Raw genomic sequence first — 15,319 nt, forward strand, 5'->3', positions numbered from 1 at the left:
GACGGTCCACTACGAGTCGCCTTTTCACTCCGACTTTGATATGTGACAACTTCTTTCTTAATTCGTGCACTGTCGGACTTTGTGAACTTGAGCTTTCGAGTTTCTCCAACACTCTGTCACTCGATCAACTTTCTTTTGTTGATTATACCACTGTTTAAACCAACAAATAGTACGTTTTTCCTTTGCCTCCACTTGGTATTCGCTGAAATTCTTATATTTTCCCCCATGCTTTTCCCATTGTCTTTTCACAGAAGGCTATTTATATTGATTTGCATATTCAAAGAGGCATAATTCTGGGAGGAGTTGGGGCGGGACAGAAGGCGCGTGCATGTGCGTTACTTTTCATGCTGATCGGGATTTATGTAGTGGAAGAACATGAAAGTTTGCGTACGCACAGATTCCTGCATCTGGATTTTTTTGAGCGTACGCACATTCCCGCTTTTGTGCTTACGCCATGTTATAGTGTGAGTTCTACGCACAGCGTTATACATGAGGCCCCTGGTCTTTTGCTACTTGCAGTAATCCTTAGACAATTTGTTTGTCCCTGAACAACATAAAATAGCAGCAGAGGTGCCTCAGTAGGAACTGCATGTGGCTTGTGATTACTGGATTTAAAGCTAGGCTGTACCATACATACGGGGGGTGATGAAATAATCTTCATGATGTGGTATGAACCACCAGGGGTTCCAGAGAGCCGCAACCCCCAGACACAACCTCAAAGACACAAATCCCATTCAAATAAAGATGGTTTATTTTCCAAATTACCTTCCACAAAGATTCCAATCAAACACAACCAGAACAGTTTCCCTCTATTTTCTCCTCCTTTGCACCTCCCAGGCATGCTTTTTTCCATTTCCAGCCAACTCTGACTTGCCTGGATGAGTTTGAGTGGTCTCTTTTATCTTAGATCCGGAAGTACTTCTGGTGCTAGGTCATAGCCCGATGAAAGTACTCCTGGGTCAATCGGAAGTTCCACCGTATAGGGATTGTTAACCCCATTCAGTTCCCCCTGGCAGTCCACCCAGATTACCACAGGGCTGCATCAAAGGACTACAGGTTCCAGCATGCCCTGTGGAAGTCTGTGTGGGAACTTTATCCCAGGCAGGTTGTCACCTAATGTCCTGGATGAGGAAATGTACCAATCAATTGTCGTACCCATTCCTTCCATTATACAGGCCTCCTACCTTGGTATTGTTCCTATATGTACCCCAGCTGGGACACCATTGTATCTATTGTGGTATTGGCATCCTTTGCCTATCTTCTAGGTGCAATAGCATGTTCATCACCCTGTTTCTTAAAGTGGCATAAGGCTGGCCTCTCGTCAGAAACCATACTCCTTCCTGGCCAGGCCACCAGCCCATCCGTGTCATCCATTACTATGGCTATGGTGAGACTACACAACACTATGCAGTGCCAAGACATTTTTAACTTCATATTGTTTTTAGCTTTAAGCCTCACTTGATAATAATTGTATTGCAAAATTAAATACATTTTTCAGTCTATAGTACACTTTTAAAATGGAACATCACAAGCTTAATATTTTATGTCAGAACTCTGTTGCCATGACTTGCTGGATGCACACCTCTGATGTCCTTCACCATCTGCTTGCTTGGGACATTTGTGGACCAGTCTTGTGGTTTACTGAGATCATTAGGGCCTGGTAGTTTTAGAACTAAGCGGTAATTTTAATCTTGTTATTCTTAGTTTTATGCCTTTAACTGACACTTATGTATTATTATTATTATTATTATTATTATTGTGTATCAACAGTTTTTCTCCATATAGATAGATAGATAGATAGATAGATAGATAGATAGATAGATAGATAGATAGATAGATAGATAGATAGATAGATAGATAGATAGACATACCAGTCTCCTTAATATTGTACTTTCATAGGTTACACAGATGGGAGAGCATGTGATTTTACAAAATCTAGGGAAAGGCTTTCATTCATTGGAAGATCAGTAAATAATCATAGCTTATAATCAAAGAGACTTTCGAAGAAAATATACACCATCTGTTTTAAATTTGACACCTTGTTCATTTTTTGGTGATACATCAATCGCTTTTGTTTTACGGATGTTTAAATGATTGGCTGAGGTGTAGCTAAGAGCTTTTTCAGTGAGTTTTAAGCCATAGTAAGCCATACTCTAGTGCCCCCCCCATGTATATACAGTAGGTGCTGTAAAAGCAGCCTTCCCTGTTAATGCAATTTAAAATGTCTACAGTGTGTAGGCCTCATGTGTCTATATGCCTTCAAACCTCTTCACTATTACTGACTACTTCATGGTAATGCCCATTGGCTCCTCATTAACAGAAAATCAATCCATTTGGTGATGGCTAGGAATTTTAGTTTGGGCTATTTTTAATTCACTTGCCGTAATTTCAGTTTGTGTTTCTGGGTTCCAAACCGCCAAGGCCTCTGCCTTCGACCACTGCCCTAGTCACATTGTATGTGGCCCCCTATCTCTATTGCAAGTGGTGGAGCACACAGGAAAGAGTTTGCACTGTATCCAACTGTGCCCTATGGCAGGCCCGGCTGCCAGGTGCCTCCCACCCCTCCCATGTCTGGCCCTGGTAACCTCCTATTAGGCTGGGTATTCTTTTTATATGTGTGTATTTGCTTCATTAGGGGCTCCCCCTTAGAGACAGGGTGAGAAGTGCAGACAGCCTCAGAGTAGAGCCACTGACCCCCAGCACTGAGAGTAGACAAGTGAAGTGGTTAGGGCATCTGTTATGGATGCCTCCTGGACTCTTTCCTTTGGAGGTTTTACAGGCATGACCAGTTGGGACGAAACCCCAGGGAAAACTCAAGGCTTGCTGGGAACATTATATCTCTTGGATGGCCTGGGAATGCCTTGGAACCCCACAGTATAACTTGGCAGGTGTTGCTAGGGAAAGGGACGTATGAGCCTCACTGCTTAGACTGTTGCCCCTGCAACCTGGTTTAGGACAAACAGTGGAAAATGAATAAATGAATGAATGAATTTTTTAATGCAAAGTTGTTATTTTTGAGTTGGTAACATGAGCACACAGACATTTTGTTTCCTACTTCTTGCTGTGTGCTTGTGCTCATGGGGACCAACACATCTGTAGCTACAATCCCTGTTACTAGTAATGTAGTTCACCAGCTGTGATGTCAGCCCAATGTCCCTGAGGTCTGAACTATAAGTCTTAAATGAAGGTCACAACTTCTCTCTAAAGACCTCCTTTAGTGAATTAAGTTTAGGGACTTTGAATTTTTCTTGTTTTCATTTACTTATTTGGCTGATACCTTTATCCAAGGTGACTTACAACATTTGAGATACAGTTGGTTACATTTCTTTTGTTTTTCCAGGTGGATCACAGGTAGGTGAAGTGACTTGCTCATGGTCATACAGTGTCAGTAGCGGGATTTGAACCCACACCCTCGGGTTTGACATCCAAAGCCTTAACCACTACACCACACTGTTTAGGCTCTGCCTCTACTTTTTGTTTTGTCTTTGGTGTTCTGATGTAAATGGTTTTTGTGCTCTGACTCCTGCTACATGTAACAGTTCTCAAGATTATCTTTTTAAATTCGGCAGTGATGGAGGAGAGGAAAGAGTGTCATGCAGCTTCACTTAAGCTGTATTATAGAAAATTGTGAAGCACTGAATGTGTATGCAAGGTGAGTCTAGATTTAATGTATATATTCACGTATAAGTCGGTTCTTGAAACCCAAAAGATCGATCATAAAATTAGACCCCGACTAATACGCCCATTCAAAAATACGACAATTTTTTTTTTACATCTTCCTGCTTTCACCAATCCTGCATCAGTTTCTTAAATACATCAAATTTTGTTGCAGCAGCGCAGTTACCAATTTCTTTCACCATTTCAATGCCTTTTAATTTAAAACCAGCTTCATTTTTTCTTCTGATCGAACGCTCCATCGTAGATAAGGGATGCTCTTACGATAAAGGTGTATGAGGGTGTGAGATACGAAAAACACAGAAACAGTGCAAACGTCGCTTCAGAATAGTTTGAGTATTACCATGTGGTCACGTAGGCACAATACATAGAAAAAAAGGCAGTGTTCTCCGTTGTTACTTTCTCAGGTGAGCGTTAGCATATCATAATCTCTTGGACCAATAGTGTCAGTTTTACGTATTCGACTTACTGTATATTACTGACATTATAAATTATATAGTAAAATCAAGCCCCGCATTATCCACGGGAGAACTTAAATGTGAGTATATACAGTAGTTAAACATATCACAAAAGTTATCAGCAGCACTGGAGAGAATAAACCTCTGGGATGATATGACTCACAGTCCTACAGAATAAACAAGATGTGTCCTAGCCAGCATGACCTGCACACATCAATGTAGATGTCTGAATATCACAACAGGAGGGCCCTCAAATGAGTGTTCTGAGAACAGCTTTAACTCTGCACACTTTTTAAAATATCAGTCTAGTTATCATGAACTAGGAGAATCAAGTCAAGGGAGGTTATGCTCAAAATTTACATCTCACTAGTGAGGCCTCATCTGTAGTTCTGTGTGCAGTTGTGGTCTTCATATCACAAGAAAAGACATAGCAGCACTAGAGAAAGTCCACAGGAGAACGACGAGGCTGAGTCCAGGATTAAACCCTGGAAGTATACTTAACGCTACACGACACATGCACTTGAGGACGCTGCTGCTACACAAGCATTCTACTCACTATACTTGCGACGTACTTTAAGTAAATCTGGAGGATTCCACCAGGTGGCAGTGTGAGAAATGATCACAGTGAGAAAACAACATCAGATTTTGCGGTGTTGTGAGTTGAGGGAAGAAAGATGTAAAAAATAAAAATTCTTTGCATTCTGATGCTGCTGTGAAGCTGCAAAAAAAAAAGGTTGGCAACATCGACACAGAAGATTTAATGTGAGACCTTTAAATGTTGTGCATCATTGTGATGGGGAATATGAGATGCTTGTATTGCCTATGCAAATAATGGAAGAAGAAAAGCACCATAAAGACATTCACATGTCAGTATTTGATTTGCTTCACCATATCGAGCGATTCATCAAATATCAAAGCACGCACATTGATCCTGCTGGAACTGCAAGCTTGACATCACATGCTGATAGAAAACAATGACACTGACATCACATACCAAAACTTGAACACACACTGCACTCATATTTTTTCTGGCACTGCAACTCGTGCACGCATCTCATTAATTTCTGATGACGTGGTCAGGGGACGTGTCAAAAGAATGCTGGGAACGTGTGGCAGCCATGATGCGTGCGCATAAGTGTTCCGAGCGTGAAGTATGAACTGACCCTTAGTGGTTTGAGCTATGAGGAGAGACTGAAGGGGCAAAACATTTAAACATTTTCAGTTTAGACAAAAGTAGATTAAGAAGTGACATGACTGAAGTGTTTAAAATTATGACAGGAATTAGTACGATGGATCCCAGTTTGTTGCTTTGAAATAAATTCTCCAACAAGAGTACAGGGACATGGTAGGAAATTTGTTAAGAACAGTTTTTGCAAATGTAAGAAATTTTTCTTCACACAAAAAAACCATAGACACGTGGAATAAATTACCAAGTAGTGTGGTGGACAGCAGGACTTTAGGGGCCTTCAAATCTTGACTTGACAATCTATATGCATAAGATGGACAAGATGTTTGGGCTGAATGTCCTATTTTTGTCACAATGTTCTCAATGTACATTACACTTACGAGTTGTGAATGCAGCCTCTCACAACAACAATAATGTATTTCTTGTATAAAATCACACAAGGAAAGCCTCATTGGACTTTAGCAGACTCCCCGGCCTTGACTCCCTAAGGAAACAAGATAAACTGCCAAAAAACCCTTATAGGGAAAACAAATGGAAGAAAACTTGGGAAAGGCAATTCAAAGAGTGAGATCCCCTTCCAAGTAGGATGAGTGTGCAACAGGTATCAAAAAATGGAGTTATTACAAAACAAAAAAGAGTCTATCATGGCCTCCTCAGGAATACAACACAATAGTAGAGACTTCTTTGTTCTTGCATACCTATGGACTCAGGTGACACCAAAGCATTCTTATCTCATAGCAGTCATTTACAGTGCATCCGGAAAGTATTCACAGCACATCACTTTTTCCACATTTTGTTATGTTACAGCCTTATTCCAAAATGGATTAAATTCATTTTTTTCCTCAGAATTCTACTCAAAACACCCCATAATGACAATGTGAAAAAAGTTTACTTGAGGTTTTTGCAAATTTATTAAAAATAAAAAAATTGAGAAAGCACATGTACATAAGTATTCACAGCCTTTGCCGTGAAGCTCGAAATTGAGCTCAGGTGCATCCTGTTTCCCCTGATCATCCTTGAGATGTTTCTGCAGCTTAATTGGAGTCCACCTGTGGTAAATTCAGTTGACTGGACATGACTTGGAAAGGCACACACCTGTCTATATAAGGTCCCACAGTTGACAGTTCATGTCAGAGCACAAACCAAGCATGAAGTCAAAGGAATTGTCTGTAGACCTCCGAGACAGGATTGTCTCGAGGCACATATCTGGGGAAGGTTTACAGAAAAATTTCTGCTGCTTTGAAGGTCCCAATGAGCACAATGGCCTCCATCATCCGTAAGTGGAAGAAGTTCGAAACCACCAGGACTCTTCCTAGAGCTGGCCGGCCATCTAAACTGAGCGATCGGGAGAGAAGGGCCTTAGTCAGGGAGGTGACCAAGAACCCTATGGTCACTCTGTCAGAGCTCCAGAAGTCCTCTGTGGAGAGAGGAGAACCTTCCAGAAGGACAACCATCTCTGCAGCAATCCACCAATCAGGCCTGTATGATAGAGTGGCCAGACGGAAGCCACTCCTTAGTAAAAGGCACATGGCAGCCCGCCTGGAGTTTGCCAAAAGGCACCTGAAGGACTCTCAGATCATGAGAAAGAAATTTCTCTGGTATGATGAGACAAATATTGAACTCATTGGTGTGAATGTCAGGCGTCTCGTTTGGAGGAAACCTGGCACCATCCCTACAGTGAAGCATGGTGGTGGCAGCATCATGCTGTGGGGATGCTTTTCAGCGGCAGGAACTGGGAGACTAGTCAGGATAAAGGGAAAGATGACTGCAGCAATGTACAGAGACATCCTGGATGTCTCTTGACCTCAGACTGGGGCGACGGTTCCTCTTTCAGCAGGACAACGACCCTAAGCACACAGCCAAGATATCAAAGGGGTGACTTCAGGACAACTCTGTGAATGTCCTTGAGTGGCCCAGCCAGAGCCCAGACTTGAATCTGATTGAACATCTCTGGAGAGATCTTAAAATGGCTGTGCACCGACGCTTCCCAACCAACCTGATGGAGCTTAAGAGGTGCTGCTAAGAGGAATGGGCGAAACTGGCCAAGGATAGGTGTGCCAAGCTTGTGGCATCATATTCAACAAGACTTGAGGCAGTAATTGTTGCCAAAGGTGCATCGACGAAGTATTGAGCAAAGGCTGTGAATACTTATGTACATGTGATTTCTCAGTTTTTTTATTTTTAATAAATTTGCAAAAACCTCAAGTAAACTTTTTTCACGTCATTATGGGGTGTTGTGTGCAGAATTCTGAGGAAAAAAATGAATTTAATCCATTTTGGAATAAGGCTGTAACATAACAAAAGGTGGAAAAAGTGATGCGCTGTGAATACTTTCTGGATGCACTGTATATGCTATACACATCATTACAGGTGCTTTCATGCCCCATAACTACCTGTACTGATATACTGTATATATATATATATATATATATATATATATATATATATAGTATATATTAGGGCTGTCAAAGTTAACGCGTTAATAATGCATTCTAACTTTAACGGTGTTAAAAAAATTAGTGCCGTTAATGCAGGTTCTTTTTGAACCTACAAAATTCCCATAGTTCAAGCTGAGCCTGCAAACTGAATGCGTGCCACTCTAGCCTTCAAGTTATTTCTCGTAGAAGTCACTCCATATTCCTAATTGTGGAACGATGGAAAAAGGTCCTTTAAATGGGAAGTTCAGTTTCAAAACTTTGCCAGATGGCTCACTCGATAAAACTAAGGTTGTGTTTAGTTACTGTCAAGCCGAGTTTAGTTATCATCGGAGTACAAGCAGCTTACCGGTACAATATCACATGCAAGCCAAACATCCATTTTACACTACTAGCATTAGTCTGGGTAATATGCGACAGACCACGCTTGACAGTGTTTGTCAGAAACCAATGGACGTGTCAACCTCCAGCAAATTAACGGTAGCAATTGCTAAATGGATAGCCACAGCATGCAGGCCGATTTACATAGTGGAGGACGAAGGTCTGCACAATATAATTCGGATTGCGTCCAATGACCCAACTTATGAATTACCCTTGAGAGCCACAGTCGTAACTAGGATACACAAGCTATATGACTCAGAGAGGGCAAAACTAGCTAAGGAGTTGGAGATCACGGAGACGTTCGCCCTTACTGGTGACTACAGGACATCACTTGGAAATCATAGCTACCTCGGGGTTACAACCCGTTATGTTGATGAACAGTGGAAACTGCATTCACATGCTTTGACGGTCATTTAACATCAGAGAGACATAATGCCGAAACATGTGCCGAACATTTTATGGATGTAGCAAATCAGTGGAACGTTGGGAATTAAGTAAGCGCACTCATTACAGATAGTGCACAAAATTTAATTTCAGCAGCGAGACAGCTGCCTTTCGAACACTAGCCATCCATCGCGCACAGCATTCAGCGTTCTGTCACAGTGTCTCTGTAGAATAGTGCATTTGATGGTGCACTTTCAAAATGCCGAAAGGTGGTGGGGCACTTCAAGCACAGTCCATCAAATACTGCAGAACTTGAGAAACAGCAAGTCGCACATGGCCTGAAGACTGAGACACTCGTAAAAGACGTACCGACTAGATGGAACTCCACTCTGGAGATGGTGAAGCATGTGCGAAGAAACGAGCAACTACTAAGAGATGCACTAGCCCTACATAAAACTAACGTGGTCATACCAACAAATGCTGAGCTGGAGAAATTTCAGAAGCTGGAGGCATTGCTCGAGCCCTGCAGGTAAAACACACGTTTTTTTTTTTTCTAGCAATCTCACACACTGTCATTGAAAAATATGCGTCTCCATCGATCATTAGTGGGAGTGTCGAGGAGGACTGTATTCAAAAATGTCTGGAGCACTATAAAGCAGAGCCTGTCATCAGCATGGAGGATTGCCCCCTAAAGTGGTGGTCCACACATGCTCTGGTATACGAAGAGCTAGCTTGCCTTGCTCACAAGTACTTGGCAACACCTGCCACATCAGTGCCTTGTAAGAGGTTGTTTTCACTCTCTGGGCATATTGTGCAGAAAAAGCGAGCTGCCTTGCCCTCTGGAAATGTGACCAAATTTGTATGTTTAATCAACTGGCTTGGTTTAATAAAACAGAAATAGTGTATTATTCATAATTATCCAAAAGGCCAACCTGCTGTTTCTGCTGAGAAATTAACTTGGCTAACTACATTAACAATTTTGAATTGTATTCTGTTTATAAAATCCCATTTCTGGAGTTTTTGTATGGCTTTTGAGTGACATTTACGTCTTAAATATGTCATCTGCTTTACAATATAAGCCCAATTGTTTGTTTTCTATGTTCAGCATTACACAGCCCAAGAGTATGAGTGAATAAAGCCTCCTCACATTTGAAGTTTTGTCTTTATTTCCTCTTGCTCCAGTTACCTGAATACATGAAGTACATTTATATGCCATTATATTGTGTCCATTCTTCTTAATATGGACTGATTGCGCTTAAAAATCTTTGTGGTAAAATTTCAACATTAAAAAAAAAAATTGAAATTAATCACGATTAATTACACAAAGTCATGCGATTAATCGTGATTACACTTTTTGATCACTTGACAGCACTAATATATATATATATATATATAGTGGAACCTCGGTTCACGAACATCTCGGTACACGTACAAATCGGTTTGCAACCAAAAAGTTCGCCAAACTTTTGCCTCGGTTCACGACCACACACTTGGTATACGAACAAGCCAGTTTCCCTTTCGGTTTGTGCGCACCGATGATTTCCACACGTGTTGCATTGTTCTCAGTCAGACGTGCGTGCTTGCGCTGAGAACTCTTTGTGCTCTACAGTATTTCGTGTGCTTTTGCATTTAACCATGGCTTCTAAGCAAGTGAAGAGTGGTGAGAAGAAAGTTTTGCAGAAAATTTAAATGGAAGTAAAGAAAGAAATTATTGAAAAGTATGAGTGTGGCGTTCATGTTACTGATCTTGCCGCCGAGTACAAGAAGTCAATCTACGATTTCGACTATTCTAAAGCAGAAAAAATCTATTAAAGCAACTGATGTTGCAAAAGGAGTTACAGCGTTAACCAGGCAGAGGCCTCAAGTGCTGGATGAGGTGGAAAAACTGTTGCTAGTGTGGCTGAACGAGAAGCAACTTGCAGGGGATAGCGTAAGCGAGGCGATATTATGCTAGAAAGCCAGGAAGATTCATGGCGATTTGCTGCAAAACTATCCTTCTATGAGTGGCCAGTAGAGGATGGTTTGAAAAGTTTTGCAAGAGAAGTGGCATTCATAGTGTGGTAAGACATGGAGAGGCTGCTAGTTCCGACGCTGAAGCTGCGAAAGAATTTGTGAAAAATTTCACAAAATTAGTGGAGGACGAAAGCTACATCCCACAACAAGTCTTCAACCGCGACGAGACCGGATTGTTCTCCACCCAGTTCCTCCTCACTTCATGCCAGAACTCGACTCATGCAATGTTAGTTTTCTTGGTGGTTTATGGTTAGTTATTGTATTACGGATTTTTCAAACGTTCATTTTTCGGTTCGTAGCGTGAATTGTTGCAATGTTACTTTTCTCTTTTTTCAAATGTTCATTTTTTTCCCCTGTGCTTAAAACTCATTTAAAAAGAGTGTTTACAGCGATCGGGTTGTAAGGCTATTAGCGTGAACTCCTGCAATGTTACTTTCTTGGTGGTTTATGGTTGGTTTTTAAATAAAGTTCGGATTTGTTCAAATGTTCCTTTTTTTCCCTGTGCTTAAAACTTAAAAAAAAAAAAAAAGTGTTTACCGCAATCGGGTCATAAGGCTACAGTATAGCGTGAACTCTTGCAATGTTAGTTTTCTCTGTTGTTCCATGTTTTCTCAGTGTTATTCAATGTTTTTACATTTGGTTTACTATTACACTGTGCATTCTATGGTTTAGTTAACTATATTTGTGCTTAAAAACTTAACAAATATATATATTTACATACAGTTTGTATGGTCTGGAATGGATTAATTGTATTTACATACAATCCTGTGGGGGAAATTGCTTCGGTTCACGACCAAATCGGTTTACGACCAGAATTTTGGAATGAATTATGGTCGTGAACGGAGGTTCCACTGTATACAGTATATATATATACTGTATGTATATATATGTTTTTTTTATTTTATTGATTTTATTAAAATCAAATAACCTTCCATACAAATAAATCAAGTTTAAAAAAAAATAGGTTCGAAACAAATCAACACCCACCCCTGAGAAAGTGAACTAGGCAAGCAGAGTAAAACTTTAAGCTAGTAAAAATAAGTAAATAGATAAATTAATAAATGGATAAAGATAAATGGAGTAAAAGAGGGGAGAGAACCTGCTTCCTCAATTTAAATGCTTATTCTAAAATTTTATTGATTAGATCCTGCCAGGTTTTGAAAAAGTTCTGCACAGATCCTCTAAGTGAGATTTTGATTTTTTCCAATTTTAGATAATATATAACATCAGTTACCCACTGACTTAAAAGAGGAGAGTTAGGATTCTTCCAGTTGAGCAAAATAAGTCTATGTGCCAATAGTGTATTAAAGGCAATTATAGTTTGTTTGTCCTTCTCCACTTTAAGCCCATCTGGAAGTCCACCAAACACAGCTGTTAGTGGATTAGGAGAGATTGGGACACCAAGGTTATGATGTTAGTTTGGTGCAGGCCTGAAACATGTGACCCAGTGAGGCTGGAGCTTAATTGTAGGGTTCACAGGTTGGACCTTAATTTTAAACAAGAGAGATGTGCTCGATATATAATTTTGAGTTGAATAATTCTATGCTTTGTGCATATGGAGCTCAAGTGAATTCTCTGCATTGCTACCTTCCACTCCTTTTCTGATATGTTGAGTGAGAGATCCTTTTCCCATTGTACTCTGGGATCTTTGAAAGGGAGGGACTGTAAAATGGTTTTGTATATTACGGAAATGCTGTCTGAGTCCTCAAGACTGATCAACATTTTTTCCGGCATAGAGGTAGATGGGAGGTGAGGAAAGTTGGGCAGGTTCTGTTTAATAAAGTTTCTAATTTGAAGATAGTGAAAGAAATGTGTTGCTGGAAAGTTAAATTTGGAATGTAATTGTTTGTAGGATGCAACGATGTTGTCTATGTACAGATCTCTAAGTGATTTAATCCCGAATGTTTTCTAGACATTAAAAACTGCATACGTTATAGAGGGTGGAAAATACTGTATATACTGATACTGTACTGATATACTCTATATTGTAAGACTATATGATATACTGTATATTAACACACTTATTTAGCTGTCTACTTTAAATTTATTTATTTTTTTGTTTTTTTAAGGGGCTCCTTCTCTATATAGTTTTCATGTTCTCCTTGTGCTTGTGTGTATATTGACAGACTGTAAGATTAACAGCATATCCTACCAGTCTAGTGTTAGCGTGGATGTGTGGTGTGTGACAGACCAGCATACAAAGGCTGATCCCCTTCGTGAAGCAGGTGCTACCAAGATACTCTTTGACCCTGTGGAATCCAAGCTGTTAAAGTGGGTGGACTGACTGATTAGCACAAACTCCCTTTTTACTGGTGCAATGGTCATGAAGCCTCACCTGTCTCCACAAACTTTGCTTTGAAAGACTTCATCCCCCAGGACGTCACTGATGCCATCTAGTGGAATGGTAAAGGCATTCATCCCTGTATTGGAAACAAAAGCAGCTGTAAGAAATGGCTTACTGTACTTGTGAATAGTCGTTCTCATTGGACAATTCACAGGAGTGTTTGCTGTGTACAGGAACACCATGTCTCATGTGTGATGAAGTTCACATCTTCTCAACAGACTGATGTTTTATATAAACACCTGCTGTGTGTTCGGTTTAAGTGCTAAACGCAGCACAGCCTAATTGTTGTGTGTTTCAAATGGCTGCCCGTTGGACTGAATCGTCACTTACGCTTACGCAATTGAAAAAGGAAACTTTCACGTACAGTTTTATTTATTGCAAACATTTTTTTTCAAATGTCAGCCAAAACCAAAAACACACAGAATGATTTATTAGTTCTACCCATATTGAAAATGTGCTAGAAGTTTTAATAGTAAACCAAATCAAATCTGAAAATATCATCATGTTCACAATTTCTTCTTTCATTTGAAGTTTTAGTATGGGAATAATATTCAAACTGCAGAAAGTTTCTATTTTTGGCATGTAAAAAAAAAAGTTTTTTTAGAATTGCACCACCATCTTTAACATTATTGATACGCAAGTGAAAAAAATGTCAGCATTTTTTGGAACTGTGAAGGTGGCACATTGCAGCATGTCCACCGAAGATAAGTCACAAGACCAGTCCATCTGTCTCTGCATTCAAACATAACATAACATAACATAACATAAATGTGACGCCCAGGACCTCCAAAAGCCTGGCATGTATCTAGTCCTTGGGCATCTTGTAGTTTATGACTGATATAAACCAGGGTGGAACACTTCTAGTTTCCATCCTCCAGAAGCTGCCTCTTTTGCCTCGTCATGAAGAAAACCGTCTCCACCACCATGATGTCTTTAGTCTATGTTTTGACTTGTTTTTGAGAACACATACTCAAGTTTTTTTTGGTTTCTTTTTTGCTTAATGCAATTTTCACGTATTTGGGGGGTTCATCTAAATGCCCCAAACCATTATGATCTCTGTTTGTGTCCTTCTTACAGGTGTAAAACCAAATGAGCTTTATCTTCAAGTGGCAAAGATCATGCAATTAATTATTATTTGAAACAAGTGCAAGTGTCGCAAAAAGCAGAAAAATAATCCAATAATAACCGTTATCTTCTTTCCTTCCAAAATGTTGTTCAAGGAAAAAAGAACACAAAAAACTATACAGTGGAACCTCAGTTTTGCGACTAACTTGGTTTACGAGTGTTTTGCAAGATGAGCAAAAATTTTTAATAAATTTTCACTTGATAAACGAGCGAGGTCTTGCAGTACGAGTAGTATGTACTGTATACGCTTTGTCTGCTGAGCGTCATGTGATCACAACTGAGCTGATGGTTCTTCTCTCTCTCTCTCACTGCGGGATTGTGGGCAATCGTCTCCTATTCTCCGTCTGAGTCAGCGTGCCTCACTCATATAGTCAACATCCGTATGAGCGTATAGTGTTTACTACAGCATTAGCATTGTGACTGTGTGCGCGCGCGTGTGTGTGTGCACGCACGCGCTCGTGTGTGTGTGTGTGCGTGTGCTCGCGCGCGCATGTGTGCTGTGACGTGCGAGTCCCCGTCTTGCACCCTAAAACACGAAGCTGAGGTCTCAGTACTTTAGCAACACAAGCTTTATTCAGCTTGAAACAGCAACAGCGCGGTTATTTATATACAGACACAGCAGTCAGGCAGAGCCCTGCACATTTATAATGTTCCATGTTCCTTGTATCACCCATTGACGGCTGGTGCTTATAGCATGTCCGCAATCTTTTCAGATTCGCTTTACGGCGAACTGCTACAGCGCTGGGAGACTGCGATTGCTTTGGGACGCTCTTCTGCGTGTTGTCCCGTTGGGTGCAATCCCACAAGAGTTTACAAACTCACTCACACCAGCCATGATTCTTTTCAAAGGTAAAGTGCAAGTTAATTTGTTTTATGTATTTTTAGTTTATATTTTGTATTAATCATTTTTATATGAATAGTTTTGGGTTGTGGAACAAATTATCTGAGTTTCCATTATTTCTTATGGGGAAATTCACTTTGATATACGAGTGCTTTGGACTACGAGCACGTTTCCAGAACGAATTATGCTAGCAAACCGAGGTTCCACTGTATATAAAAAATAGGCCAACAGCTAGCTCACCAAACCATCCCCAAAATCTACCTCCATCTTTTATATTTATCTGGGGGTCTTTACTGCAGGCATTGCACTCACTTCTCTCCAACAGAGCGATTAGAAGGTCACAAGACAAAATGATGACCTCTCATTTGCAGTGTCATTTTATAATGGCAGCCAATCCACACTGACGCTTCTCCAGTCCTTACCATTGGGATCAGGCGTTGCCATACTTACTACTCAGTATTTTGATGGGAACTCTCT

General features: G+C 40.4%; 1 protein-coding gene across 1 annotated transcript in view; it reads right to left on the reverse strand.

The window, feature by feature from the left end:
• Nucleotides 1-15,319, reverse strand: part of mocos (molybdenum cofactor sulfurase) — a 542,026-nt gene that overhangs the window by 17,787 nt on the left and 508,920 nt on the right. The window contains exon 10 of the mRNA XM_051935533.1: nucleotides 12,868-12,952. Within this exon, the coding sequence (XP_051791493.1) occupies nucleotides 12,868-12,952 (85 nt within the window). The remainder of the gene's footprint in view (nucleotides 1-12,867; nucleotides 12,953-15,319) is intronic.

The sequence above is a fragment of the Erpetoichthys calabaricus genome, chromosome 13 (genome assembly GCF_900747795.2).
Source record: "Erpetoichthys calabaricus chromosome 13, fErpCal1.3, whole genome shotgun sequence".
In the NCBI taxonomy this organism is placed as follows: domain Eukaryota; kingdom Metazoa; phylum Chordata; class Cladistia; order Polypteriformes; family Polypteridae; genus Erpetoichthys; species Erpetoichthys calabaricus.